At 36.0% G+C, this 14,819-nt stretch overlaps 1 protein-coding gene across 8 annotated transcripts in view; it reads left to right on the top strand.

Moving 5' to 3' along the window:
* Positions 1–14,819, top strand: part of LOC118199492 (uncharacterized) — a 60,213-nt gene that overhangs the window by 15,503 nt on the left and 29,891 nt on the right. For all 8 annotated transcript variants that reach the window (XM_035371371.2, XM_035371370.2, XM_085810918.1 and 5 more), the window contains exon 2: positions 12,606–12,818. In XM_035371371.2, the coding sequence (XP_035227262.1) occupies positions 12,606–12,818 (213 nt within the window). The remainder of the gene's footprint in view (positions 1–12,605; positions 12,819–14,819) is intronic.

Below are 14,819 nucleotides of genomic sequence, written 5' to 3'. Positions count from 1 at the left end.
TTTTACCATATCACAGCATTTCTTAACATTTAAAATAACAGTTCACATTGTATATAAGAACATATTAACATTCCGTTAATTTTACGCATTTTAAGACATACATTAGTAGTACATTGTTAACTTCTATTCTTTCCCAAGCAAGTGCCAATTCTTCTACATTGAAATACTACATTTCAAAAGTCTTTCAGACTAAAACTTCTTTCTTGCCAGAATGTTTTAAATAAAATTTATAGAATAACTTTTACAATATTCAAGTATTTACACATTCCTATTATACATCAACTTTAGTTTTACTCGCGAGTAATTGAAAAACATAATACCAAAATAGGTAACAACTCATTTCTCGCCTTTTTGGCGATAAAGGTAGACCTCACATGAGGTAAAACTTCTTGAAATCTGCTACTTGCAGTAAGAATGAAAGATTAACTTAAGTTTGCAAAGTAACATAAAATTTTACTTATCTTTGTGATATTCGGACATTCTTTTCTCAGCCCAGTCCTGGAAGGTAGCGAAGATTCTAGTTTGATTTATCCTCCTTCTTGTGCGGGCTCGCCCTTCAGGTCCTTCGTCTAGAAGCTTCCTTTTTCCTCCAGTTCGGTCACCCTTGAATACCTTCTTTTTCGCCTCTGCCTGTGGTCTTGGCCGTTTGATAGCAGCTGGTCTTGGCGGAACCGGGACACTTCTCTCGCGTTCCTGTTTGGACCTCGTTGCCGGCCGTTCAAATTTTCCTTGTATCTTTTCCTCCGCCGCTGGTGGACCTCTTGCAGTTCGGCGACATTTGCTGCGGAGAGTCCTGTCCGATGAGTAGATCTTCCGTTTGGGAGCCGGGTTATAGTTGCCGTTATTTCTCCTGGCTTTCTTTGCATTCGTCGTACTTCTCCCTTCTTCATTCTGGGGGTGGTCGTGAGCTCTCTTTTTTGGACGGTGGAACGGCTTCTCTTTCTTGTTACCTTCAATTTTCCAACGGGGAAACTTTCTTTTCAATTGCTCCTGCCTCCTAATGGCTTGCCCTTGTACTTGTCGCTGTTTCACCTCTGGAGCTTGTGCCTGCCGTGCCGGATCCTGCAAAAGATCTTTGAATATTTGCATTTTATTACGATCATAATACGGTTTTATTTGATCAATGTTTGCGGATCATGTTTCACCATTCCTGGCTTTTAACACCACTACAGCGTGAGTTATTTTTTCTATGACATATGGTCCTTCAAATCGTGGAAAAAATTTGGCGGTTTTATCTTCTGGTGCTGAAGAAAGTGAAATGCTTAATTCTTAATACTTCATCTCCTACTTTATAAGTTACTCCCCGTCGTTTCAAATCATAATAAAGCTTTTGCTTTCTCTGTGCTACTTCAGTATTCTTTTTTGCTTCTTTAATTAATTTTTCTATATCACCCATTTTAAATTCTGGGGCTCTTTGTTGCACATAAAATAATTTGTCTAACGGCGTTATAATCTTTCTGCCTAAAAATAACTCAGCAGGAGTTTCGCCCGTTGTATCATGTTTTGCGGTCCTAAGGGCGAAAGCAAATTCATTGACATAGCTATCCCAGCTTTTATGAAAATTTTTAACATAACTACGGATAATTTTCACTATATTTCTATTGACCCGTTCCGCTATATTTGATTGCGGCCGATACGGAACCATTTTTAAATGACGTATGCCCAGGTTTTGGCACATGTCTTCAAATATATTACTTACAAATTGAGGACCATTATCCGATATAACTTTTAGGGGCGCCCCGTATTTTAAAATATATTTATTTAAAATAGAATCAGTAACTAATTTCGCGGAGGCTCGTTTTAAGGGAACAATTTCGGTCCCCTTACTAAAATGATGAACCATAACAAGGAGATAGCGACTTTTATTTAACTGACTTTTTGGGAAAGGGCCCAATAAATCGATGCCGATTATTTCATTTGGAAATTCGGATTTAATACTATTTAGAAACCCGGCCGGGCGGAAATTAATATAATTAACTGCTTGACATGTTGGGCAGGACTGGACATACGCCCTTGTTAACTTTTGCAGTTCAGGAAAATAGACTGTCTCGCGTACGCGTTGGATAGTTTTTCGAATACCAGCATGAGAAGCTAAAGGGCTGTCATTTAACTTATGCAGGATATTTAATCTAAGACTAGCTGGGATAACAGGTCGAAATTCGTTGTTGGAATTTGTAGTTTTTGTATAAAATAATAGACCATCTATTAGTTCGTAATGGGCCGCCCTATTTCTTATCGCCACAATATCTTGGTGGCTAAAATTTTCAGGATCCTTTAAATCCTCATAAATGCTTCCAAACTCAGGATCCTTACCCAGTTCGGTTATTACAGTTTCTCGGGAATTTATTGTACATGCTGTGAGGATTGCCACCTTTACAGTATTACCTTCTTCATGTATTTTTATTCTGGATAGGGCATCTGCTACGATATTTTCCTTTCCGGGGGTATGCTTGATTACCAGATTATATTCTTGTAGCTTGAGTGCCCATCTTATTATCCTTGGGGATAAGTTTTTCCCTGAGTACAATCTAGTTACCGCCGCATGATCAGAGTACACTGTTATTGGCGCCTTTCCAAAATAGACTCGGAACTTTTGCACTGCTAACAGAACTGCAAGTGCCTCTCTCTCAGTCACGGAATAATTTCTTTGTTTGATTTAAAGTTCGACTAAAAAATGCCACGGGCTGCTGATTTTGCGAAAGTACCGCTCCTACCGCATAATCCGAAGCATCCGCTGAAATTTCTAAATTCTCATCCTTTTCAGGAAATTTCAACACAGGGGCTTGCGTTAATGCTTGTTTTAATTTTTCCAAAGCACTATTGGCTTCGGCCGTCTACGAGAATCTTGCCTTTTTCCTTTTTAATTTTAACAATGGTTCAGCAATAGCTGCAAAATCTTTTATAAAGAGACCTATAATATGAACAAAGTCCTAGAAAAGAAGAGAGCTTCTTCACAGTGTTTGGAGGCGGATACTTTTGTACAGCGATTATTTTTGATTCGTCTGTCTCGATTCCTTTCTGAGATATTTTGTAACCTAAATATTTTAATTCAGGGGCTGCAAATTTGCACTTTTCGACATTAACTTTTAGACCGGCCTCATTTAATAAAGAAAACACCTGTCTTAAATCCTGTACATGTTGGTCCAGATTATCACTAGTAATAATGATATCGTCTAAATAGATAAATGTGGACTTTCCAAGAACAGGCCTTAACACAATGTCCATACATCGCTGAAATGTTGCCGGTGCCCCTGAAAGGCCAAACGGCATACTCAGGAATGCATAAGTGCCAGACTTGGTTATAAAAGCAGTCTTAGGCACGTCCTCCGGTCTAACCCCTATTTGAAAATAACCAGTCGTTAAGTCTAAAGTCGTCATATATTTGGTAGACGTTATGTTCCTTAGAATTTCTTCAATAATAGGTAACGGATATACCGGATATTTAGTTATGGAGTTTAATTTACGGTAGTCAATCGCGAATCGCCACCTTTTTGGATGTGTCAATGGATAGTCATTATTTTTCTTACATAAAACCACCGGGCTAGCATAACTACTTGAGATGGGCGTTATGATCTTTTTACGTAGCATATCGCTGATGTGCCATTCTATAATTTTTTCTTTATTCTTATCATACCGGTATGCTTTGTGGCGAACTGGCATTGAATCTCCGGTGTCAATACTATGGTAAGTAACTTGAGTAAATCCTGGAATATCACTAAATAAAGAACCAAATTCACTTACCACTTGTCGGATTCTTTGTTGCTCTTCATTAGGCAGGTGGTCAAGATTTAACATCGGCGGCTCCGATTTTTCTTCTCGAACTGGTTTCATGGTCAGCTTAAGGGACGCTTCATTAAAATCCAGCGTTGCTTGTGCCTCTGAAAGAAAATCTATTCCTAAGATAATATGTGCTTGCAGATTCTTTACTATAAAAAACATAACTGTTACTTGTTCGTCCTTGATACGGACGTATAGCGGTAATTTACCTATGCACTTACATCTTTCTCCTTGCGCAGCTAACACTGTGGTATTATCCGAATTATATATGCGATATTTACAAAAATACTTCCTAAAAAAATCTTCTGCAACACAGGAACTCTGCGCGCCTGTATCCAGGAGTGCGGTGGCTGGGATATTATTCACCAATACTTCAATCTTCGGAAGAGTCAAATTTTTCACCATTACTGTATTTAACTTGAAGGAAGAGGGGTTTTCTTGGCCTTCGGATTTCCGCACCCTCCCGTCAGCAGAAATCCGTTTTAGTTTAAATCATTTTTCATTTCCATGCTTTCCTTCTTTTTCCACTGGCCTTGAGACTTTTTTCCTGGATTGCTATTGAAATGTCGACGTTCGCCGGCTGTTTTTGGATGCTCGGGTTTCCTTGCCCACTGATTCGCTTTGCTTCCGTAGCCGTGTGCTTGACTTTGCTGTGGTCTTGGCGCACCAAATTGGTTTCGTTGTTGATACTGGCGTCTTCTTTCAATGTCCGCCGTTTTTCTACTTTCAAACTGGATTGCTAGCTCAAATAACTTTTCCAGTGTAGTCGGATTCCTTAATTCAATAAAGTCTTGTACTTGGGGAAGTAACCTCGGCAAAATCACTTGAATTATCTCAGGATCCGGACGGTTTCCATACAAGAGTTTGAAGACGTAAATTTTTCTTAAAATAAAGCTTGAGAGATTTTCGATTCTTTGCTGATATATGCTGAAAAGTTCCGTTTCTAATTTCGCACGATCCCTTACGACAGGGAAGGCTTTTACTAATGCAGTCTTGAAATTTTCGTAAGTATAGGTGGGACTTCCCGCTTGACCCAAGAGACCCAAATGCCTATGCATTTGAACCAATTAAGCGCTTGGCCCCTCAAAGCGCTGGTAGCTAAGGTAACTTTCTGAAACTCGTGCACGGGGTAGAGCATGAAGTGGTCATCTAGTTTTTCCAAAAAACTGGTAACCGGTGAGTTTCCATTAAATGTTGCTTCTGGTTTCATCGATGCGCGCATGGTTAGGACGATGTAACCAAATCGTTCCAGGGCGGCAGCTGGCATTTCTGGATTCTGAGCCGCTTCTGCAGGCAGCACAGGTTCTTCTTGGAACTCGGCCATGGTTATTCTTCTTCGTTGGGCGCCACTATCAAGTTCTATGTTCCGCTTACTTTCTTTGGGAACATGCAAAGACCCTGACTCGGAACAGGGAGCTTACTAAAGCTATGTTCAATAAATGTGGGAAGTAGACAAGATACACAGGAAGGGTATACGAAACCCTTTATTTTTCACTCTTTACAATAATTTCCGTACTTCGGAATACAGAGACCAACTACTTGTGATCTGAACGTAAGAATATAAAAATATTTAACTAAACTCTAACTTAACTTTGGAATAATAAACAAGGGCCTACGTGGAAGATTGGCCGAATATTAACAGGAAGCCGTTTGTAGTACAGAGAACTGTTAACACTACAATACGTTGAAAATTATCACGAGGATTAAACCTCTGGCCTAGAAGGCAACCAGCAACCGAGTAAAACTTCTAAGGTAAGCGGCCTGCTTCGACTAACTCCTTCCTCTCTCTCGCTTGGCAAAAAGCCACAACTTAAGTACTTGGCGTTCGCCAGACAAATTTGCATAAATAAGTTAAAGCTTTTAATTCTGGCCGGAAGTAGAAAATAAGAAGTGATAGTAAAGATTTAAAATAAAATAAACGTTAGTAAAACTTAAAATCCTTACAAAGGTACTACCTCGATCTGAAATGATTCTGGCTGGATTTCCAAATTCAGTCTGTTGTTGCTTCAATTTTGAAATAACTTCTTGCGTTGTTGGTGATTTCTCTGGATAGAAGCAAGTAAATTTCGTAAAAGCGTCGACAACAGTTAGAATGTGTTGGTATCTCTTGTTCTTTGATGGAAGAGGTCCAATAAAGTCGATATTGTACGTACTCAAAGGAACGTTTTCTTTCGGTACAGGATGAAGAAATCCTTCTGCTTTTCCTTGCTTCTTGTTGTACAGTATACATTCTATACAGTTAGCAATTACTTTTTCAACTTTGCATTTCAGTCTGGGAATTTAGAATTCTTGCTCTACAGCATTCAGAGTTTTACCTACGGCAAAGTGACCTTTTTTATGTACCTTCTGTATGATTTCATTCTGTAAGGATTCTGGCACTACTAGAAGATCTTTACCATTTTCAAATTCGTACAAAATATCATTTCTCACGAAGAATCCATTTTCTTCTCACTTCTCAACTAAATTCTTGATTAATTTCACATGTTCATCTTCATTCTGTTGTTGTGCTAACCGAATCTTCTCAGTTACATCGGATGTGTATGATGTCAAAATTAAAGCATTTCTACCTAAAGCATCAGCATGTTTCATTTAGCTTCCTGAACGATGTACAATTTCGTAATCGAATTCTTCAATAAACATTGCCCATCTCGCAATTTTAGGGGTTAAATCTTTTTTATCTAAAGTTTTCTGAAAAGCACTACAATCAGTTACAATTTTGAATTTAGTCCCTAACAAATAGTTTCGAAATTTCTTCAGAGCTTCTATAACTGCAAGGGCTTCTAATTCGTAACTACAGAGTTTCTCTTGCTGCGATGAAGTCTTCTTACTCATATACTGGATTGGGTGATAATTACCATCATCAGACAATTGGAGTAATACCGCACCAAAGCCTTGACTACTAGCATCAGTATGAAGTTCTAATGGATATCCTTGCCTAAATATGCGTAGAACGGGTGCCTGAGAGAGAATTTCTTTTAATCTGCAAAACGCTTCCTGTTGTTCGGAATCGAACATAAAACCAATACCTTTTCTAAGTAAGTCACTAAAAGGTTTAGCTATTTTAGCATACTGTGGAATGAATTTACGAAAATATCCCGTTAGTCCTTAAAAGCTTTGTAGTTGTTTACAGTTACGCGGTTGTGGAAAGTTTCGAATAGCAACAGTTTTGGAAGGTGATGATCGAATAGTTCCGTTTTCAATTGCATGTCCCAAAAATTCAATTTTACGTTTTAAGAATTGGCACTTTTTGAAATTTATTTGTAATCCATACTCCGAAGCAGTTTTGAATACTCTTTCTAATTTGTCTAAACATTCATCTTCATCATTAGCCGGTATGATTATATCATCCATATAAATAATTACTACACCTTCACTTAACAAGTCACGAAATACTGAATAAATATACCTTTGAAAAACATTTGGACTAATGCATAAACCAAAAGGAGCTTTAAGAAATTCGTAGATACCATTATGTGTTACAAAAGCGGTATATTTGGTGCAATTTTCGGAAGCACTTCCACAGAGAACCCGGTAAATGTAAACATTGCCAACTTTGGTGATAATAGTTCAAACCTGGTAACCTATCGGATTTATTGTATTCGCTCGTTTGAAGGTTGAAACCATTCCTCTTGCGTTCATTTTGTTGAATTATTACTGTCGTTGTTCGCATTTCAAGATTTATATTCTTCTTCTCTTACTTATTATTATTTTTTTCAAATTTTCCACGTTATTTTTTCTGAATTTTTTAACAGCGAATAGATAGAAATATTTTCGTATAATTAAAGAAGTTTTCGTTGATAGATGCCGGTTCTCGGCTCCAATTCTTATGGCGTAAAATTTTAACAAGATACTATATTGTTAATGCTTTTCTAACAACAGCCTTTCAGAGGATGGCAGGTGTGACATAAATAGCTGATTAAATTGAAATAAAAAATATTATTGATTATCTAAGATGACAGAGTAGTTTGATGTATCCCCATGGTTATCAAAATTAGCAAACCACTGCTGGTGTAAGGAATACAGTTCAAATGAGTCTTGAAAAATAATAAAATGTATAAAGTTCTAGTTTTATTAACAATGCTACTGAAGAAAATTTGATTACTGTTGAAGGTTATTTGTATTGTGAAATATATTATGAAAAAGACGGGTTTATTTTCGTATATCACGTTTAAATGTTTAGTTTTACATCTACATGCTTATTATCTGTGAATTTTTACTACCATATGCTTAATATACTGTTTTGTCAGCTAACTTGAAATTACATGCACTAAAAATCACGTTTACGGCCCGGCTTCATCGGAGCTTGGCGAGTAAAAATTACAACAGCGCCAACGGGTTCTCTGCGGATGAAAACCCCAATTTTCATCTATGTCTACATGGATAAAGCCATTTTTCAAATCTAGTATCGTGAAGACTTTTGACTGTTCTAAGCGATCAAGTACTTCCGGAATTAAAGGCAATGGAAACTTGTCTTTAATAATCTTCTTATTTAATTTCCGATAATCTATACATAAACGTTTCGAATAATCACGCTTATTACACAAAACAATAGGCGCTGCATAATTAGAATTGCTAAGCTTTATTATGCCCTCTTTCAACCATTCCTTAATTTGATCGTCAACAATTTTTTGTTCCGCGAAAGACATGTATCTTCTATTTTGACAGACCGGAATATCATCGCATAAATTTATTTGCATCTTGAAGTCAGATTGTCTATTTTTCCGAGGCTGGTACGAATTAATTAAATTACACAGTCTTTCTTTATGTTCTGCATTCAAAATATGCGATAAATCAATCTCGTTGACAGAAATAGCATTCACCAGATGCGAAAGGTAATTAAACGTCGAGCTACTTCCGCTTTCGGGACTTTTGTTTACATTAACGGAGACGTCAGACGACTGAGAAAGATCATAAACATTCTTCAATGACACAGCAATATTCAAATTTCCCATAACGCAACGAACGTTAGAATTTCGAGATGACTCAGCAGTTATCAAGCTTACATTACTTTTATTCCGATGAGAAATTATTTGAAGGCCATTCTCGGTAAAAGAGAAGTTAAACTGACTCAATACATCCAAACCTAATACAATTTGATTACATAATGACGTAACAACATAAATTTTCGTACGAAGTAAAAAACCATCAATTGAAATATCAGAAATGAAAAAGCCGATGGGGTACGTTTGCTTTGATTCAATTCCGTTTAGTGTGATATCGCTACAATTTAAATTAGGAGAACCAATCTGCTTGTGTAACTCTACGCTGCATATCGTTACATCTGAACTAGTGTCAACTAAACTATCAACTAAATGATTATTTATTTCTACAGTCTTCATAATTCTATCCTTGTCAGAAATTCGTTGTAATAAAGCTGCTTGTTGTGTCTCGGGGTTCCGCTCTGGACAGTTCGTTGAATAATGCCCGAACTTCTTACATTTTATACATTTTACACCCTTCGATTTGTTAACACAATGCTTTGAATAATGCCCAAATTCCTAGCAATTAAAACATTTGACCTTACTAACGTTAGATTGATTTCGGTTTGATGACGTAGGCTTACATCTATCTTTAACTTGAATGTCTACTTTCGGTTTCGGATTTTTAAACTTATCATTGTCCGATCCCATTTTATCATAAATTTTAAGCCTTTGTTTAAATTCAGATATTGCTTCGCAACCATATAGTATAGTTTTCCTAACCACAGAATCGAGAATACCATCAATAACATATTTAATTAATGAAGCATCTTCAATGTTACCTCGCGAACACATTTCTTTCATTTTCAAAAAATACACATTTAAAGATTGATTAGGCATTAATTTACGCTTACATAACATTTCATGCAATTCAGCAGAATTAAAAGCTTTACCATATTCAGATTTCAAAAGCTTTTTTAATTTACACCAGTCATTAACTTTAGGTTCACTCTGAATAAATAGTTTCGCTTTACCTTTTTAACGATCTTTTAGCAAAAACTAATTTATGCAAATCACTTGATTTCAAAGAATTTATAACATCTTCAAATTCATCAATCCATTTATCAACATTTTCATATGCATTACCAGAAAAAGATTAAAAATACTTTCAATATCAGAAAAACTAAGATGAGGTTTAAAATGATCTTGAATTGGAAGCTGCATACTATTATTTACTTGAGACTCATTAAAACCAGGATTGTCTCTTTGATTATCATCAAGCATTACTTCAGAAATTTTATTAATAGTTTCATCTTCAATATCACTATTTTCTTCATGCAGAATATTTTCAAATAATACAGACAAATCACATAGGAAAGAGACAATTCGGGTTACGACTTCCGATTTCAAACCTTCTGAATTTATGCACAATACACTGCAAACTTTAATTAACTCATTCAAAGTAAAACTATTCTGCACTGTATATATTTTCTTATTAAATTCTTCAGATTCTGGTTTAAATATAAAGCCAGAAAATTCACGTAATCTTTTCCGGTTATTTCGGTCTCCATCAGTATTAAAAATAAGCTTATGCAAACTTTTGATTTCAGAACTTTTACTGTTCTTTAAAGCTGCTTCCAATTCTAGAATTTCTACTAACTTCATATTGCAAAGAAAGTTTTGTACTCACCCGACAGATGATCGTCGTCAATTGGGTAATCCACACTTTATATGCGTAATCCAATAAATCGAATAACTTGTGAGAACAGTTCACTCAGTTCACAGTTCAAAGCCCAGTTTTACTACTCGCACATTTTGGAATTCGAGGCGGCACGATTGTTCGCCATATTTTTTTGTAGAATTTGACTTAACTCAGAGAATTGAGAGCACGGATATTTAATATTGGTTTAATAAGATAAAGTAAGTAAAGATGAAGTTAACGGTATGCAGGATTAACATAATGATGTAGTCCTTTTACACAAACATTTTAATAGTATGATCGTCTAGAGTCATCACAGCTAAAGGCATAACATCAAAAGCACAATCTAAATTCATAAACTCTTGAGGACGCGTGAGCCGTCTGGTCACGTCTGCCCTCCGCTCTCGACCAGGTCTCAGCGCTGTCTGGGATGATTCTTACTGCGCTGGGTGATGCTATACTGATTACGTCACAACGGGCAATTCTAATTCAGCATCGGGCATTGGTGAATCCCACATACATATATACTGTAAGAACACAGTAAAGTATTTTTACGTTTTTATATTTTTACGTAGTTTCACGTTTTCGTATTTAAGTATTTTCACGTTTTCAACATTAAGGGTTAACACATTATAGAACAATAGTGTTTAAATGCAAAACAAATCATATCATTTACGACAACTATTTGTTGTTGATAGGCCATCGGAGTGGCACAAAAAAAAAAAAAAAAAAAAAAAAAAAAAAAAAAAAAAAAAACATCATACCTGAAGGGCAAGGTATCTCTTTTCCTAAAGTTTTAGGAGTTATATCCAGCGGGTGTGGCTGCAAGTACTGTTTCTGAAAAAGAAAGTGAGCAAAAGCCAAGGAAAATTCTTAAAGCTAAACATTAACGTTGGGCGTCACTTTGTGAAGGGGTCGTTTTAGATAGGGTCATAGAATAGCCCTGTATAGTGTAACAAGTATTTATTAACAGGTTTAAGCTACACACGAACATTACATTTAACTTTAACAAAATTACACAGCAACAATCTGATACAAACTATCAAGTGGGAGCCTTGGCTTTTACTGAAGTACTTCTCTGCTACTCACCAGAGGGCAGCCTTGTTGTCACAGTTAGTCCAATAGTTTATGTTAAAGGACTGGTTACAGTACTAGAATTTTCCAAAAATTTAGCTTCGCGAATTGTATGGTATATTTATACTTTATTATCACGTAAAAAATTAATAATATAATTGAATTATATAAATTTAAAATGTATTCTTTGATTATAAACACTCCACAATCAATTAATACAAAAACATGCAAGCATTGTATATTCCTATCACGATGAATAATTAATACATGCTAAAACGTGCATTGATTTTTAATCGAAAAATACTTTTATGACGGTGAACATATTTTTGATTCTTATAGATTTGGTACGAAATTTCAAAAGTATGGGAACCTCCGCTCTAGTTAAAAATACAGAACTCAACATCTTATGTTTAAAATGGCCTGTTCAAAATGAAAAACTCGAATAGAAAAGTATTATTTCATATGAAATTAACGCCATACAGAGATTTGTGTGCTTATTTAAATAATGGAAACTTAATTATTCCTGATGTAGCTACACATTAGTTTTTACTGGATCTCTTGCACTCAAGTCTTAAACAAATACTTTCCTCAAACAACAATGTTTTTTATTTTGCCTTAACATGAAATCCACAAATTAAAACAACAAACACCTCGAAGAAATGAAACAAATACAGTGATACAGATAATCGGCATATACACTAGAACAGGCAATATGTGCAATGCAAAAATAAATACTGTGTACTAAAAGTGAACAGACGTTGCAAGTGACAAAAGTAATGCAATACAGTAACCTGGAAGGATAGTTTTCATTGTAGTAAGGTATATGGTAGTCATATAGTAAGATACAAAATTATAATACTTATGATTTAGTTTTCTTCTTTTAAATGTGTTTAACGTGTTATATTGTAGAGACGTTAGGTATTTTTTTGGAAGCAGGAGACTTGAAAAATTAGCAACGCCTTGCCCGGGAATCGAACCGCGGACCTCTCAATTACGCGCTGAACGTGCAGGCTAAGAAGGCGAGAGAAATACCTTATAATATAATCCTAAGTGATAAATACTTACTAAGAATTTATTGTCATATGACAAATTTTAATCAGTGTGTTAATGTTTATACTTTTGTTTTGATATGATAGGTTGCCCAACAGCTTACTATCATTTGAAATCCGATGACATGTGTGTCACCCATTCAAGTCAATCCATTTTTTTGGGTAGTTATGAAAATTTTTGTCAAGGAAAAAATAATGGAGTTCCTATCTCGAAACGCATAAGTGACGAAGGACTGAAAGAATTGGCTTCAGAACTGAAAATATATGCTGAAGCAACAATGCCTCCGAAGGCATACATAGGTAAAATTTTTGCATCATGCTTTTATATAACTAGTATAACATAATAATTTATAACGAAATGAAACAAAAAGTATTTATTTCACTTAAATGACCTTACTGGTTTCATTATAATTGGTTAAAATCATACGTCTATGAATCTTAAAATTTTACATCTTTAATGTGTGAAATATTAAATAAAGTATATATTCAACCTCTTCTTTAAAAAATGGATTTTTATCAAACGTACTCCGCATTTCCTCAATTTGAATTCTATTTGTATTTACTGCTTCTTCAAAATGAATGATATTATCAAAGTTGCGCGTTGTATAATTTTATAAAACGATATAGGAATGGAGTATATCATTTTGCTTTATTTGACTTTTATTTGTATACAGTTGCACTAATTGTGTTATATATAACAGAGCAATAATTTTTCTAACTAAACGAAAAAGATCCGTCATCTAATATGTATTGCGCACTTATCGATGAAATCTTAACATTAATCTGTCATGTAATCTGAAATGGAATTCGGTGTAAAAAGTTAATTGCGTCGCAACTCCCCCTTCTTCGCTCTTCACTTCTGCTTCTAGAGTCTAGATGCATGTGTCGCCTTGCCGCTAGCTACGCAGAGATTACTTTTCCAATTTTCTTCCATTATTTAAAAAATGTAAGCTGTACAAAATTGGGGGCTGCATAGCGCACCCACAGTGATTATGTGCATTATCAAGGAATACAATTATGTGTGGAATTTACCGCCAAGTCATCTTTATAACTACGCAGTAAAAGTTCTTCAAGTTATAATGCAGAGAGCCATCGTCAATCCGTTGCAACTTACTTTCCACCAAGTCAACTTATTACAATAATGGAGCAGTTATATTATATATAACGGGTGGCCGTAATTAAACTGACAATGCTCACAGTGTTCTGTAGCGTGATCTAGTTTCGAGAATGACGCCACATTTTGTAGGAAGATTAAACAAGACGTGGGACAAAGGATTCCGCGAAAAAAAATTAGTTCCAAAAGTCACCGCTAGGGGAATATTTCGCCCTGTGTAATAGAAAATAGAGTGTTAACAAATGCAAATCAATACGGAAATTACCTTTTATTTTGCATTCAAATGAGGTTCAATGTGGGTGCCGTTGTTGTGGACCATATATTGCATTCTGTGCACAGTATGCACAACAGCAGAAAGTAAAATGTCTGCAGGAATCTCCCGTACAGTCCGTGATATGTTATCCTTCAACGTAGCCAGGTCCTGGACCACTCCTTGATAGATCTTGGACTTAAGGTAACCGCATAGCCAGAAGTCACATGGTGTATGATCAGGCGACCGAGGTGGCCATGCAGTTTCAAAGTAGCGGCTAATGACTCTTTCTGTTGTGAATTTCTGTCGTAGCATCTGTTGCACCCGTACAGCAACGTGTGGAGGGGCTCCATCTTGCATGAAAATGATTTTCCCCAGGCATTGTCTTTGTTGAAGTGCCGGAATGACAAAGCTGTTCAACATGTGGCGATATTTCTCTCCGTAACAGAACAGGTTTCCGGTCCTGTCGGGGTAATGTTCTCATAGAAGAATGGACCTACGATAAATTTTATTCCGTATTGATTTGCATTTGTTAACACTCTATTTTCTATTACACAGCGCCAAATATTTCCCTAGCGGTGACTTTTGGAACTAATTTTTTTTCGCGGAATCCTTCGTCCCCCGTCTTGTTTAATCTTCCTACAAAATGTGGCGTCATTCTCGCAAATAGATCGCGCTACAGAACACTGTGAGCACTGTCAGTTTAATTATGGCCACCCGGTATATTTACTTGTCTGCAAAATTTAAGCACAGATTTATTTGTTACGGCGTAATTCTGTAAAACCTCACATGGGGGTGGTACCATGCATTTCGTACTTACAAGAAGAAAAAAAATTAGGGCAAAAATATGCATAGTAGGAATATTATAAAAGTAGCAGTAGTATCTAGTAGAAATCAAGCGGGAAGGGGCCTTATAGGAAGATTGCCTTTACTACAA

Source organism: Stegodyphus dumicola, chromosome 2 (assembly GCF_044657685.1).
Source record: "Stegodyphus dumicola isolate Sdum_Otavi_A_Nest chromosome 2, ASM4465768v1".
Lineage (NCBI taxonomy): Eukaryota > Metazoa > Arthropoda > Arachnida > Araneae > Eresidae > Stegodyphus > Stegodyphus dumicola.
Note: the sequence above shows the minus strand (reverse complement) of the source record. Positions and strands in the feature narration are given on the sequence as shown.